The 13,706-nt window shown below is 46.1% G+C and overlaps 2 protein-coding genes across 7 annotated transcripts in view; one reads left to right on the forward strand and one right to left on the reverse strand.

Moving 5' to 3' along the window:
* The window catches only part of KIFC3 (kinesin family member C3), a 43,647-nt gene extending 36,745 nt beyond the window's left edge, over positions 1 to 6,902 (forward strand). For 2 of the 4 annotated variants that reach the window (XM_019535491.1, XM_019535492.1), the window contains exons 17-19: positions 1,627 to 1,779; positions 2,839 to 2,947; positions 4,302 to 6,902. In XM_019535491.1, coding sequence (XP_019391036.1) covers positions 1,627 to 1,779; positions 2,839 to 2,947; positions 4,302 to 4,327 — 288 coding nt within the window. In that variant the 3' untranslated portion in view covers positions 4,328 to 6,902. Of the gene's footprint in view, positions 1 to 1,626; positions 1,780 to 2,838; positions 2,948 to 3,938; positions 3,983 to 4,301 lie in introns of all 4 variants that reach the window. The other 2 variants (XM_019535495.1, XM_019535493.1) reach the window with 2 other exon arrangements.
* Positions 6,903 to 11,190: 4,288 nt separating this feature from the next.
* Positions 11,191 to 13,706, reverse strand: part of KATNB1 (katanin regulatory subunit B1) — a 29,548-nt gene continuing 27,032 nt past the window's right edge. For all 3 annotated transcript variants that reach the window (XM_019535498.1, XM_019535496.1, XM_019535497.1), the window contains exons 19-20: positions 13,161 to 13,277; positions 11,191 to 12,464 (exon numbers count right to left, since the gene is read on the reverse strand). In XM_019535498.1, coding sequence (XP_019391043.1) covers positions 12,332 to 12,464; positions 13,161 to 13,277 — 250 coding nt within the window. In that variant the 3' untranslated portion in view covers positions 11,191 to 12,331. The remainder of the gene's footprint in view (positions 12,465 to 13,160; positions 13,278 to 13,706) is intronic.

Raw genomic sequence — 13,706 nt, forward strand, 5'->3', positions numbered from 1 at the left:
GGGCAGGGGGCTGGACTCGATGATCTTCCGAGGTCCCTTCCAGCCCTACTGTCTATGTAATCTATGAAATGGTGTTTTAAAGTATAAGCTTGCAGAGCTCCTACAAATACCATACATTTTGTTAGTGGGCAGATATGTGCATTGGACATTTATTTAAGCAGCTTCCTTCTAGTCGCTTGATTTTTATTAGGGTAATACACAGTATGCATTTATGTAGCTCCCTTTATCAGACTTGGGAAAGCTGGGAATTGCTCGCTGTCTGTTCTTTTAGAAACAGACACCATATTGCCCAGCTGGTCTCCATGGAAAGTGTAAGATGGAGGACAACCCTCCCGTACTTAAGCTAGTCCTTTCCAGGGTTGCCCACAAGTATAGTTTCATTGGAGGTAGTTTTCAGACTGTGTAATGCCCTTTGTCAGAAGCCTGCTGCAGCCACCTTGTTTCTTAATGACTTAGTTTTCTGCTGCAAAGCATGCTCCTGCTCCAGAGTAAAAGTGCTGTATTGCAGCCCACAATATTTAAGAGACTCTCTTTCCTTGGTCACCCAACACCAGCCAGTCTCCTTGAGTTTTCCTGTTGCTGTTTGGGAGTATCCTCATATTGCCTAATTTGCTGTTAATGAGGTTGGCATTGCTTTTTGGGATATCTTTATGGGATTCTTTTCCTTCTCAGCTCCTTTTCTTACTTAAACATGCCTGGCAGGGTAGTTTGTTTGGAAAGCTTCAGGGACTGAAGGGGAAAGACATCAGTGTAAGTTTGAGCTACAAAGGGAGACAGCCGCGAGAGAATCAGAGTGGCTGAGCCAGCCTGAGTCTAGATGGCAGAACCTTGTTCCAGGGAGCATAGCACAATCTTCCAGGATACATTTGTAGCACCAAAATCACTTCACGTTATTGGGGATTCCCGGCAAGCTGTATTTGCTTGTGCATTTATAGTGACAAGTTTTCCTCATATTTTAGTTTCTCTCTCATAATTCTTCCAGCTGTGCATGAGACGAGGGAGGGGAGCTGTTAAACTCCAGAAGATGAAGGTCACTGTGTTGTGTTTGGAAATGGAAAAATCTGAGGAACCTTGCACTAAGCCATTCATGTCCAGTCTAGGGGATGGGTGAGCTTTTTGCAGTGTTGTAGGTGTTCTTTCCCCCACTCCCTCTCCCAGCACACATTGCTGTGATTTAACATTGTCATCTACTTTCCTCCAGCACACCTCTCTTTGTCCATGGATTGTGGTTTTTAAGTTTCTTGCATCATCTAAATCCCCTCCACACCGGGAATTCCACCAATAAATTACTGGAATCCCTTTGGAAGAGCCACCGAATGGTTGCCACCTGCTATAGCTTATTTCAGATCTCCCCCAAGTGGTGTGTGTCAGTTACAGGCAGCATAAATGCACAGTGCTATACTGGGAAAGTATCATTAATAATAGTGTCTTGGCGGCAGTGACATGATACCTTTGCTATGATTGACAGGTGGAGCTTAATTTTCTCCAGCCCCCCACTTTAAGAGCTGTCTGCTGGCAACAGTTCCCCATCCAGGAACGTAGCCTCTGGTGCAAGCAGTATGGGAATGTGGGCTCAGGTGGCACAAGGAACTCAAACGCATGCCGTCCATTTCTGTCTGGCTGCAGGTCTCTCCGGCTGAGAAGAACACAAGTGAGACGCTCTGTTCCCTAAAGTTTGCTGAGAGGGTACGCTCAGTGGAACTGGGCCCTGTGTCCCGGAAAGCAGAGCTCATGTCCTGGTCCAGTCAGGAGCATCTGGAGGTAACTAGACGATCCCAGGTGCTTTTTTTCTCTTCATTTTTTGATGCATGCTGCCTGTTTCCTTGTGATGCATAACTCCATTCCCATCCCATAACTCTCCCCTGCTCTTTAACAGCCTCACTTCCTTTTTTACCAGCAGCATGGGTCTCCACAACCCTCTTGGCTCAACTTTTGGGAATTCCTCTGAGCCAGCCTCCCTGCAGAGCTGACATTGCTTGCAGTGGCTCAGAAAATGCCTGAACATTTTCTCACCACTGTAAGAAATAGGCATTCTGTAGGGTGATTGCTGTCTTGGCTATTTTTCAGTCCCTTAATGATACAGACCCTGGCTGTATTGGACAATTCCCTTCTTGAGACAGGACTCCTTGCTTGTGCTCAGATGTTGCTTCCCTTGCAGGCTCCCCCAGGCTAGCACAGGCTGTTTGGCTTTGGCTGTAATGAGCCCAACTGCAAGTAGAACTTAGTCCCTTTGGACACCTGTCTCTGCTCCTTTTTCACTTTTCTGGAGATACCATTTGTGGTTGTTGGGTTTGGCCTTGTTCAGTTCTCTCAAATCAAATAAATCATTTGCTTTCCTCCCCCCACCTACCTTTTTGAGACTGTTTGACACTGTTTGTATGGCTGGATGCAGAAAGTCCCGAGTAACACTGGAAGAGGGTGGAGGAGTCATTCCATTTTTCTGGAGTTGCCCCTGACTACAGAGTAGTATAAAGCTGTGGCGCACATCTACCAGAGCACTTTCTCTAGTTTTCTCCGCTTCTTGACAAGTCAAAATGTCTTGGAGAGTCTCAACAGGGATGGGATCTGCCAGGACATTGAAAGCTTTCCAAACTCAGCAGAGTAGACATTTCCATTCCTTCTTTCAGACCTTGCTCTAGACTAGTGTGCAAACGCACTCTTTAGTGAAAGAAACAGCTGTCAGCCTCTTGCCCAACTTCTGTGTTGTAAACCTGTTGTAAGAGGATGATAGGTAGAGACATCCTGATCCTACTAAACCATGAGGGACTAGCAGCTAATAATTCCCTATTGTTCCTCTTTTTTGTAGACTGATCCCAGTCTCCTGTTCTCTCTTTCCAGAGTGAATCATCAGTAGCAGCCCAGCCCTCTATTCGAACACTTTCTTCTTCTAACTCTGGGGCACCCACAGGGCGGGCAAATTCTCTCCGGAGGAAGCTCCAGACTTCAGGTGAGTGTAGTGAAGAGGTCACCGTCAGCTTCTCTATGCTTCTCCTGTTTCATGTAACTCTTTCTAGTAAACATGGGTGTGAGTAACAGACTCCATGTTCTTCACTTGCTGCCCAAACTGTGCCAGTTCCCTCCTTATAACTCCTTTCAGGGCTCCTCGGAGCAGGAAGAGGAGTAATCTTGAAGGCATTTTTGTACACTGCCTAGAAAGGTCCTGGCTTCTATCCCCAGTGAACCCTTAAGCATTGACACTGTGGCCTAGGATCTTGCTCAGGCAAATTACCTCATATGGAGGATGTGCAGGGTAAATTCACAGTTCTTACGGGAGGTTAGGGAGCTCATGCCACAAGTGACTGAGAGACTGATTTTGGTATGTCTTACCCTGGTGTGTTGAAGGAGATTCTATGAGCTAAGAGAACTTGCCCAGGTGCCCACATGCTCTGGCATGTTGTGCTGTAGCTTAGGCTGCTGTTACAGGGTCTCAACACTCTGGCTACTCCATGCGGTGGCAGGACTGCTCCCCAGATGAATCTCAGAATGAACAAGTGCATGCTCAGCAGAGATCCAGCTGCTTGTTCTCTTGGTATAAGCTTATTAGCCAGCCACTGATCATGTGGAGCAGTCCCAGTTAAGTCTCTCACTGTAATCTGGTATCTATCCCCTTGCTGTGAAATTGACTCTAAATCTGATTCCACAGTGACTCTGCCTAGGCAGAGGTCCTCATCCTTTCTACTCTATCACTGCCCCACCATCCATGTGCCCGGCTGTGGGTTTTTCATTGTAGTTATATGCTATGAGCATCTCTCATTTAGGGAACAGCAATGACCATGTAACAATGCAAGGCAGCACAGTAAAAATGCTTTGGCAACCTGCCCTGAAAGGGAGGCTGCTGGTGAATTGGAGAAGAAGGTCTCTTTCTGGCATCAGGGATAAGGGAGTGGAAACTATTCATAGATTCTACAGTAAAACCCTATTGTTCAATTTAATTTCAGCCTGACATTAGTTGCAGCCCTGGCTTCTGGGGAGGTGCGTGCAGGTATGAGCATCAGTGGGTTTAATTCTCTTAGCGGTGAAGGTCTCTGCTTCAGGAAATTTTCTGCTGAGAAGATCAGTTCTGCTCACTAAATGGTGAATGGGAGCTAGTGTTCTGGGAGTGGTGTGAAACAGGGTCTAGGGCACTGTCTTTTTGGTAAACCATGTTGCCAGGGTTTCAGCTGGGGGCCTTCCTTTGGTGGCAGCAGGGACAAGCTCTTAGACGCTATATGTGCGGCTTGCTTTAGAGACCAATGGGCAGGAGCTGCATGTTGTTCTCTTTGCTGCTGTCTAGATGCTCTCTTCTTCTCCTTTCCTTGTAGGAAAGCTGAGGCCAGTCCCTGTGTGAGGAGCACACCAGCATGGGGAAGATGATCTGCTCTCCTCCACCCAATCAGTGCATGGTGCTAAGAATCACTCTTGAGTATTAAAAGAGGTGAAAACTTAATTGCCTCTCTTTTTCCACACCTATCTCATAGAACTAACAGCGAAGACTGGGCATTTGCCCATTTGAATGGATCCATGAGCCAGAGGTTAAGATATTATTCCTGTCCAGGCTCCTGAGCAGAGGCAGAACCTTTTGAGTGCATGGACTCAGAATTGCTGCACTGCAGATGTAAAATGTGGCTGTCAGGTGACAGGTTCTCCAGTCCATCTCTGAAAGAAGAGTCCTGGGTAGAGGGCACAGGACAACCCTACTGGGATTACCTGTGTCCTCGCAGAGGATTACCAAGCTTGGCGAGGGGCAACATGGGGTTCATTGCTGGCAATGGATATGCCTAGAGCTGGGTTCTGGTGGAGCTGGAACCCAAGGGATTGTAGCTACTCTCTGGGACATTGCTACCTGTTGGTTTTTATTTCCCATATGGAGGTTTTTGATCACTTTTAGGGGGAAGGGGAGCTGCCAGGTGCTCCTCCCATCTCCCTGGCTTTGTTTTTAAGACAATAAAAAGTATCGGCACAAGTGTTTGATTCCAGGCCAACAACCACATGTGTGTTTGCTTTTCTCTGTGTGATAGTCAGGGACTGGCTGTGTCAGGATCAGCTCATGGTGGTGGCTGTGTTGGCTGGGGAGGTGTGCATGCTTCCTCACATACTTTGCTGCAAAGCTTCCAAAGGAACCTGCTTGCCTGGGACAACCCAAACAGGACATGCTTTGCTCGAGGTTTTCTGGCCAAACCTCATGAAGATCTCTTGGCATGTCTGTTACCTTCCATTGGATTCTGCCTGGTACATACCCCAGAGCTCTGGGAAAGACTGAATTTTGGATTACTCTGAGCTGCTGAACACCCAAGGGTGTGGTGCTGCATGTGCCTCTGTCTTGTGTCTGGATTTAAACAGCACTTAGATATTGAGTGGGGCCATAACTTACTGCTCTAGAAGTCGCAGTCCATTGACTTGAAAACCCTCCTGTATTTTCACAATTGCAAATATACCTTCTACCCTAAGCAGTACCTTCCTCTGTCTTAGCCAGGAGGATGGGGACAAAACCATGGAAAGGAGTGGTGGCCAGTCCCAGTTCTGGTTCTTCCCTGTTGTGTGTCCCTTGCTGTCCTGTCTCCCTTAGCAGGGGTTAGGTTTAGCATGGTATAAAATCACAGCTTGAGAAAAGGTAGCCAAGCCCCAGCTTTTACCCAAGGACTCTACTCTAACCTCAGTCCCTTCACTTCCTTCCTGTGTACTGGCATGATGCAGCCTGAAAAATTAGCTTATGAAAGCAGCAGCTGGGCATTGCTAATGAGCAGCAGCGTGTTTCAAACCCTGGATTGCTCAAAGCCAACTGCAGTGTCTTAGCTCCAGCTCTTCCACCACCAGGCCCAGTGGGCATTTTAAGTGATTTTCATAGCTTTAGCTGTCTTGCAGGAGATGGAAAGCAATAAGCACAGAGCGTAAGGCTAGATCAAAGCAGCCATTGCTGTCCTTAAACAACTGTTTGTGGCTGTAGTCCAGGCTTGCAACTGTAAGAAGTCAGAAGAGGCAGCTGGTACCTGAAGTCTGGAGCTGTCTTGCCTCCCAAATTGGAATTTCTGTGGGCTCTCAGTGCTGGGTTTAGCTCTGTCCTGTGTCTGAACCAACAAGGTTGAAATGACTGAAGCAGCAATAAAAAAAAAAGGGGGGAGTTGCTCTGTTTGCCTTGTTGTCTTCCATTCCTGGTTGTTCTGTACCTCCAAGTCCTACTGCTGCATAAAGTGATGTCCAAAGTCGTACCCCCCGGACCCCCTTAAGGACAGCCATGGTTTGTGACTTGCATAGCTCAGCAGGCTGAGGGGCCTGCTCCCATTGGCTTCAGTGACAGCAAGTTCAGACCCTAGCCCCAGTGCACAGGAAGCAGAATGCTAAAGAAGGTAACCCTTTCTTACCTCCCCCACTCTGCTCTTCAGCAGTACCCTCCCATTCATATTGCATGGTTGTAATACAGGGCTGTGCAAGGAAGGTGGCCACTGAGTAGCTCTGGAAAGTATTTTAAGTTTCTAATTAACAACTGGTAAAGCTAGTTTTAAATCTCTTTCCAAACTTCCCAGCATGGGCTCATGGAAGTATCTGAAATATTCATAATCTGTTTACAATTTTGTTGAATAAAACACAACCAAGAACCCTCCCCTCCTTTGTGTAGTGAAGTTTGGATTTTGTCTAAAAGGGGTGTGGAAAATGGAAGGGAAAGGGTTTGGAGCAGCTGCCCACATTGCCTCCTAGCAGGTGCATTGAAGAGTACAAGGTATGTTCTGGTCTCATATATTAGAGCAACCATTTCTAATGCACTGACTGCTCCTTCTCACAGCAGCTCTTTCTGCTGTTTCTCTCCCACAACGGGTTCTATTTAAAATCCAGCCTTTTTGTAAAATTAGATGTTTTTATGTATTTTAATTAAAAAAAAAATCCTGTTTTGTAACAAAACATATTTTAAATAAATGATTTAAAGCTAATTCTTCTGGGCTTCCATTCATTTGTCTTCTGCCAGTTTTGCTATCTTATGGACTGGTTGGGACAACAGCTCAGAACACTTGCTTCAAATTATCCTATCACTTGCAAAATGTCCCTTTGATCAACCCTGCTGTGGCTTTACTGAAGAGTATCTATTAAATCTCTGGCTGCTGTTACCAGGTTCTAAGGTGTCTTTTGGGTTTTTTGCAAGGTGCTACTTGAGAAATTTGTGAAAGCTTTTAGCATAATCCCCAGACTCAGTCTTCACTCTTGTTTGTTGTTGGGAGATGATGAGAGGTGGAGCTCTGTTTCAGTTTCTGTTTAGAAGTTAGGGGCATGGAGCAGAGAGAGGGAATGAACAAAAGGGTAGTGTGCTTTAGGAACAGTCTTGGGAAGGGAATCCATTGTATGTTGTAGCCTTCCTGGTGCTGGTGTTAAGGGCCTTGCTATACCAGTTAGAGCACTACCTTAAAAGTGCGATTGGGTAAGTTGGAGGTTTCTGATTCAGTATTGCTGTTGTAAATGGGAAGAACACTGAAGGGCTGCACTGCATTCCAGCTGCAAGTATATAGGAAAGGAGGACATCTTTCTGTCCAGCTCCTTGGCTAATAAGGTAGTTGTGAGTTCAGTGTTAGGAAAATAATGGGCCCGTAGCTCAGTAAACACCGTTTCCCCTACTCAGATGTGGAACAGGAGTATGAAAAGACACTTCTCTTCCCATACAGGTGACTGTTTCAGCTGGGGTAGCTAGATATGCATCCTACTTTTTGCACTGGTGCTAATCCCATTGGACTAAAGGTTCACCTTTTCTGCTGTGTGATCTAGACTTTGCAAACTCTCTAATAAAGTAACCCCAACCTACTCAGCCAAGGGACCTGTGTCTTGACAGAATAAGAGCCTTTACCAATCATGAGTGAAATCAAAAGTGCAAACCCACCAAGCAATCACTGGCAACTTTGCAGGAAAGGGGCCCTGGAGTTGCGACATCAGGTAGCTGAAGAGAGCAGTGTCCAGATGTGTAGGAAACCTCCAGCAAGTACTCTACCACAGCAGCCAATTTTCCTCTTGGATCCTCTTGTAACAAACCAACAGTGTTCTGATCCAGTGGTTGCTAACCTTTTTGGTACCAGAGCCCATTTGTAAATATCTACTGGGTCGGGACGGGCCATCAATAGTTTATGTAGAAAACAGGCCCTGTGGGTGTCCCCCACCCCCAGCACCTCAGTCTGTGGGGCCGGGGGAGTTGTGCATGTGACAGGGGTGTCCCTAAGCTGCCCCTTGCAGGCTGGAAGTCTGACAGTCTGCAAGGGAAAAGCCACCATTTCCCACATTTTTCTCCTTTAAAGATGAATATGTTTTTAAAGTTTTTTGATCCATTTTTAAAATTTGTTTATGACCTTTCATATATTCTTGTGACCCACTTTTGGGTCGCAGCCCACAGGTTGAAAAATGCTGTCTGATCACATCATCAAGGAGTGATCAGATCCTATGACCAGTGCTATTAGGTATATTACAGTGTGACATTTGCAGTGGTCTAATGAAAAGTTTTATAATTGGGCTCAAGGTTACTACTGTACACCTGCATTTGATCTGGACACACCTTACACCTTTATCAGAATCATAGAAAATTAGGGCTGGAAGGGACCTAAGGAAGTCATCTAGTCCAACTCCCACCTGCTGAAAGCAGAACCATCCCCAAATAGATTGTCCCAGCCAAGGCTTTGTCTACCCCGGTCTTAAAAACCTCCAAGGATAGAGATTCCACAACCTTTCTGGGTAACCTGTTTGACTACTACCTTCCTAGTGAGAGAGATTTTTCTAATATCTAATCTCAACTTCTCTTGACACAATTTGAGACCATTGCTCCTTCTGGCATCTGCCACTGCTGAGAACTGTCTCAAGGCCATCGTCCTGGTTTCATGTCAGACCTTTACATTCAGAGCAAAATTTCCTATGGACAGTCTAGCCAAACGAGACATTCACGAGAGGAGGTTCCTCTTCAGTGTAGTCTGATTCACACTTGATTTATAAAGTTCTGGGCTCTTGTGCTGCTGGGGAGCTGCTTGGTATAGTTGGGTGTGGAATTAACCATGTTGATCACAAAGCTGTTATGAACCAGCAGAACCTTGCAATACCTACATGTCCTGACACGGACTTCCTACAGGCTACACAATCGGTGGACAGGATTGGGAAAAAGGGAAAGGCCAAGCTTGTTCTTTGCTACCCACCACCTCTGAAATGCAAATAACCACAGGGCTATAAACTAGAGATGTGCTGAAGCCTGCTGCAGACTGATTTAACCTGCAATGGATTTTGTTTAGCTGATATTTTAGGTTTGATTTTTTTTTTTTTATTTAACCCATTTACAAGGAAGCATTTGCAGCCTGCCTAGATCTCTACAACACAATCAGTAGCATTTGCATAAAAATCCCCAAGATCACACAGTTCCCAAAATACTAAGAATTATGGAAAGATGATGATGTAGGAACAAGAAAGAAAAAATGCCATGAGTCAGGCCATACAAACAAAACAGGCCTTCCAGGTTGCTAGCAATCTTAGTATATTGCTAGGGCCAACCAAACCTGTATAGAATTAAATAAAGGCTGTTTACTGCCACAGTGTGAGGCATTAACTACATTTCTTAAAAGCAGTCAGGCTCCTTTCATCAAATGTGTCTTGGCTACAACCTTAACCAAATGGCTGGCTGCTTCAAGATAGCGTCCCAAGAGATGAAGCTGGATCTCTCCAGGTGAGCTGGGTCTCCAACGAACAACAGGCTCTGGCTGCAAGGCATCTACCTGCTTGCACTGTGCAATTTTCATCTTCACACATGAAGACGCCAGAGTTCGAGCAGTTTAAGATACAGTGCAAGTATGTTTCCAACCCCCACCCCCTCTGACCCAACATTTTATATACCAAAGAGTGAGATGTGTACTAACTCAGCTGTTTTCCTAGCATGTTCACAAGAGAAGTTTTTTCCATCTCAGTTCAGCATTTCCACAGGGATTCAGGCACTTCCAATGACCTTATATTTACTGGGTCTATGAAAGACCAGTTGCAGAAAACAAACCAGTCCAGTTCTTTTTGATGCAGCAGCAGCTGATGCTGAAAAAGGCTGAAGTTTCTCTTCAGTTGCTGTTCTGTGACATTTCTTCCATTGCTCCCTGAATGCAATGGTACTGGGTGCTAAAACATCTTGGGTATCTTGAAGATCGAGCTATGGCTTTTGACTTCATGTTTTGTTTCTCTCTAGGTTCCCATGGCAAACCTCACCCAAACATGTATTGCTTGGTTACAGTTTGTGGATGAAAAATTGTGTTCTGACTACTGTTTATTGAGAAATTGTTCCTGTGGGCCTTGGGCTCACTCTGGAACAAGGCATCAAAACCTACATCATGATAGCGTTTCTCTCCCTGTTGTGTTTTTATATCTGGCTGCCTGTTACTAGCAGCTTGAGGACTGTGGCTGAGACTTTTCACACTGACAAAAAACAGACATGAATATAGCTCTATAAAATAGCCTGGATTATGCAGTAAGCATGTCACCTGCCAGGGACCACCCCAAAGTGAGAGAGACAGTGGATGTTTTACAAGTTCCCCTACAGATCCTTGGTTTCTTTCTCTCTTTGGAGCAGCCTCAAACAGGTTATAACATATTTTACCCCAAGCCCTGCTCTTCCTTTCCTGAGAGAGTCCTTGCTAATTTACACAGGAGCAAAGACAGTTGGCTTTATGGCTCCAGATGACAAACCATCATGCCTGTCCCCTTTATCTCATTCATACTGAACCATCCAACAATGGCTAATAGGCCTGCAGGTGAAATAAATTGTTGACAAGTGTGGACTAAAGCCATGATTATGGTGCAAACACAATGGAGTGGTAAATAACTTTTTACCATTGGAGTCAGTGTTTAGGGAAACTGCAAGGTTCCCATGTAGAGCTCTACTACTCTGAGCTGCAGACCCCTGCTGCTCCCTAACAATGGTCATCCAGAATTTAACTACTGATCCCTCAAGACATGCCCTGCTCTTTGTGTTCCATGACAGCTTTACTCTGGACCAATGCCTCAGTCCTCTTCATGGCTCCTTATTCTGTACTGCCTTTTAAGTTGGTCCTACATTTAGAATCAGTCTCATTTAGTGACACCCGCACACTGGATGAAGACATGGTCACAGGCTAGCTTCTGTTTTATGTGTCTAGAAAGCAGAGTCCTCCTATTGCCTCCATGTTTTCAACAGGGCCAGAAGGTAGGACTGTGGGTATGAAAGAAACTCAGACATTTAAACACAAGTGTCCAAAAAAAGTTACAAATCTTTAATAAAATCATTATAAATTACAGCTTCCCAAACAGCAGGCTCCAGTGTATGAATGGGACAAAGAGGAAGAGGGAACCCCCAGCACAGGAGCCTTACTCCCCCGTGGAAAGAAGCTAGAAGGGACAGAAAAGTTCTGACAGCCATTTATTGGGGAAAAAAATCCAAGAGTCCAATGGGTATAGAAAGAAGTTAATGCATGTCCATTTGCCCCTCCCCTACTCCTGGCTTAACATCCCCCTTCCCCACCCCTCAGGCAATACACACATGGCAAATCCTGTCTCACCCATGTATATAAACAGATCAGGCAGACCCCATCTCCCTCCTACTCCTGACTAGATTTTAACCTTAGTACAGCTATGTGGCTCAAAGCCACCAAGTGGGGGGGGGGTCAAAACCCCACTTATACCGCAAGCTGCAAGACACCTTCCATTAGAAACAAAAGCTTGAGGACTTCAGGTGCAACAGCAGCAAGGCTGGTCCTGAGAGGCATCTGGGCTCAAATGTTCTGAATTAATTCACAGAAGGGGCTAGCCTCAAATGCCAACTAGGAAGCCTGGGTCATGTCCATGCTCTGGGGAAAAGGCACTCTGTCCAGAGCCAGGCTTTTCTACAGTGCCCCCACACAAACAGCAGCTCCTAGAAGGAACAGATCTCCAGTTCCAGACTCAAGTGTTCCAAGTGGTCCACAAGGCCTCCGCGTGGCTGAAGTAGCCAGGTAACAACAGTGCACACAGGATAGGAGAATACAAAGCAAAAGCAGATTCAGAGTCTTCCATCAGGCAGAGACCAGTACTAGGAGGCCAAGCAGGTAAGAATTCTGCAGAGAGTTGGATGAAAGCAAATTCCACACAAGGACTACACAAGGATATGAACTCTGCAGTGTCCTAGTCCAGCTAGGCCCTGCCTGGGCACAGCACAGACATCTCCACTCAGGTTTTCAATCCAGCCTGGAAGGCACTGGAGGTGGGGGCAGGTGGCCAGGCAGCCAGCAGGGTCTTCATTGTAAGGAACATGGATGGACACAGAACAAGACTGATGGAAGATGGCTGGAGTGGGGGCAGAAAAGTTTGGCCACCTGTGTGCTTGTGTGTGAGAAGGAGAAGGAGGAGACAACTGTCACTCTAAGACAGCCATGAGGAGATGCAGCTCACGGAAGGCACTGCCATGGCGGCCACTCAGTCCAGACTTGTTCTTGATTATGTTGCTGATATTTTTCAGCTGTTTGTAGCACAGTTTGCATTTATGGAGCCTGCAAAGAAAGATGCATGGGGCATGAGTCCAACACCCCATGGGAGATGTGCACACACACATGGATCTGTTACAAAAAAAAAGGATTTGTGCCCCTCAGAACTGTAGGTGTTAGCAAAGGGACAGACTGGAATATCAATGTGTATGTAAGGTAGCCATTCAGAGACTAGTAAACATATCTGATGGTGGCAGAAAGAAGTGTTTCTCTGCCTCTGATTTATGCTGCCTCTACTTTTTTTCTCCTTTAAGCAAGCAGGTCTGGGGAATAAGGAGATGCCATTTCTGCAGAACCACTTTTCAGAGTACAGCCACATTTAAAGAAGAAATCCTACAGATGCAACTCCCTGCTGAAGATACTGGAACACAGCCTTGTAGTACTGGGGCTATCTGGTATTCTATAAACACTCCTAGTGTGGGACAGAACCACATGTGGCAGCAGAAGGAACACCGGCTCATGTGTCTGAATGTGCCTCTCTGGCCTGCCCCTTCAGTCCTAAAACAGCAGAGGTATAGAAGTGAAGAGAGAGGGAATGCACTGCACAGCTTTGCAGCAACTCCTCTAGCTTCAACAAGCAAGAATTAGAGGCTGAGAAGATGCCCCATTCAGCCTCTATCAGCCCAAAAGGAAAAAAAATAGCCTGATGCCATGGCTTCAAGAGAGGGCTTGGGGGGGATGGAGGTGGTTAGGATGTCTTACCTCTCCTCTCTTGTAATATCCACTCCAACAGAAGGTGGTGCAGAAAGAATGTCTGTGATCAGTGGCAGGAACCTCTGGAGAATCAGCTTCAATGAGGTGCAGCCAGTCTGTACATAACTGACATAAAACCACAGGGTCAGCTATCTCTTGGATTTCACTCCATATACAACACTCTTACACCAGTCTACTCAGCCTTTATGCCAGTGAAAACAAGGAGAGGACAGATGGATAAATCTCTATAGTTTCATAGCTGGTAGGGTCAGAAGGGACCTGAGCAGATCATCAAGTCCGACACCCTGCTAGGGGCAGGAAAGAATGCTGGGGTCAAATGACCCTGGCTAGGTGTCTACATAGCCTCCTTTTGAAGACACCCAGGGTAGGAGCGAGCACCACTTCCCTTGGAAGTTGGTTCCAGATCCTAGCCGCCCTGACTGTGAAGTAGCGCCTCCTGATATCTATCCTGAATCTACTCTGTTAACTTATGGCCATTATTCCTTGTTACTCCCAGTAGTGCTCAGGGGAACAGGGACTCTCCCATTGCCTGCT

This window comes from Crocodylus porosus, unplaced genomic scaffold (assembly GCF_001723895.1).
Source record: "Crocodylus porosus isolate Cpor-Errol unplaced genomic scaffold, CroPor_comp1, whole genome shotgun sequence".
NCBI classification, from domain to species: domain Eukaryota; kingdom Metazoa; phylum Chordata; order Crocodylia; family Crocodylidae; genus Crocodylus; species Crocodylus porosus.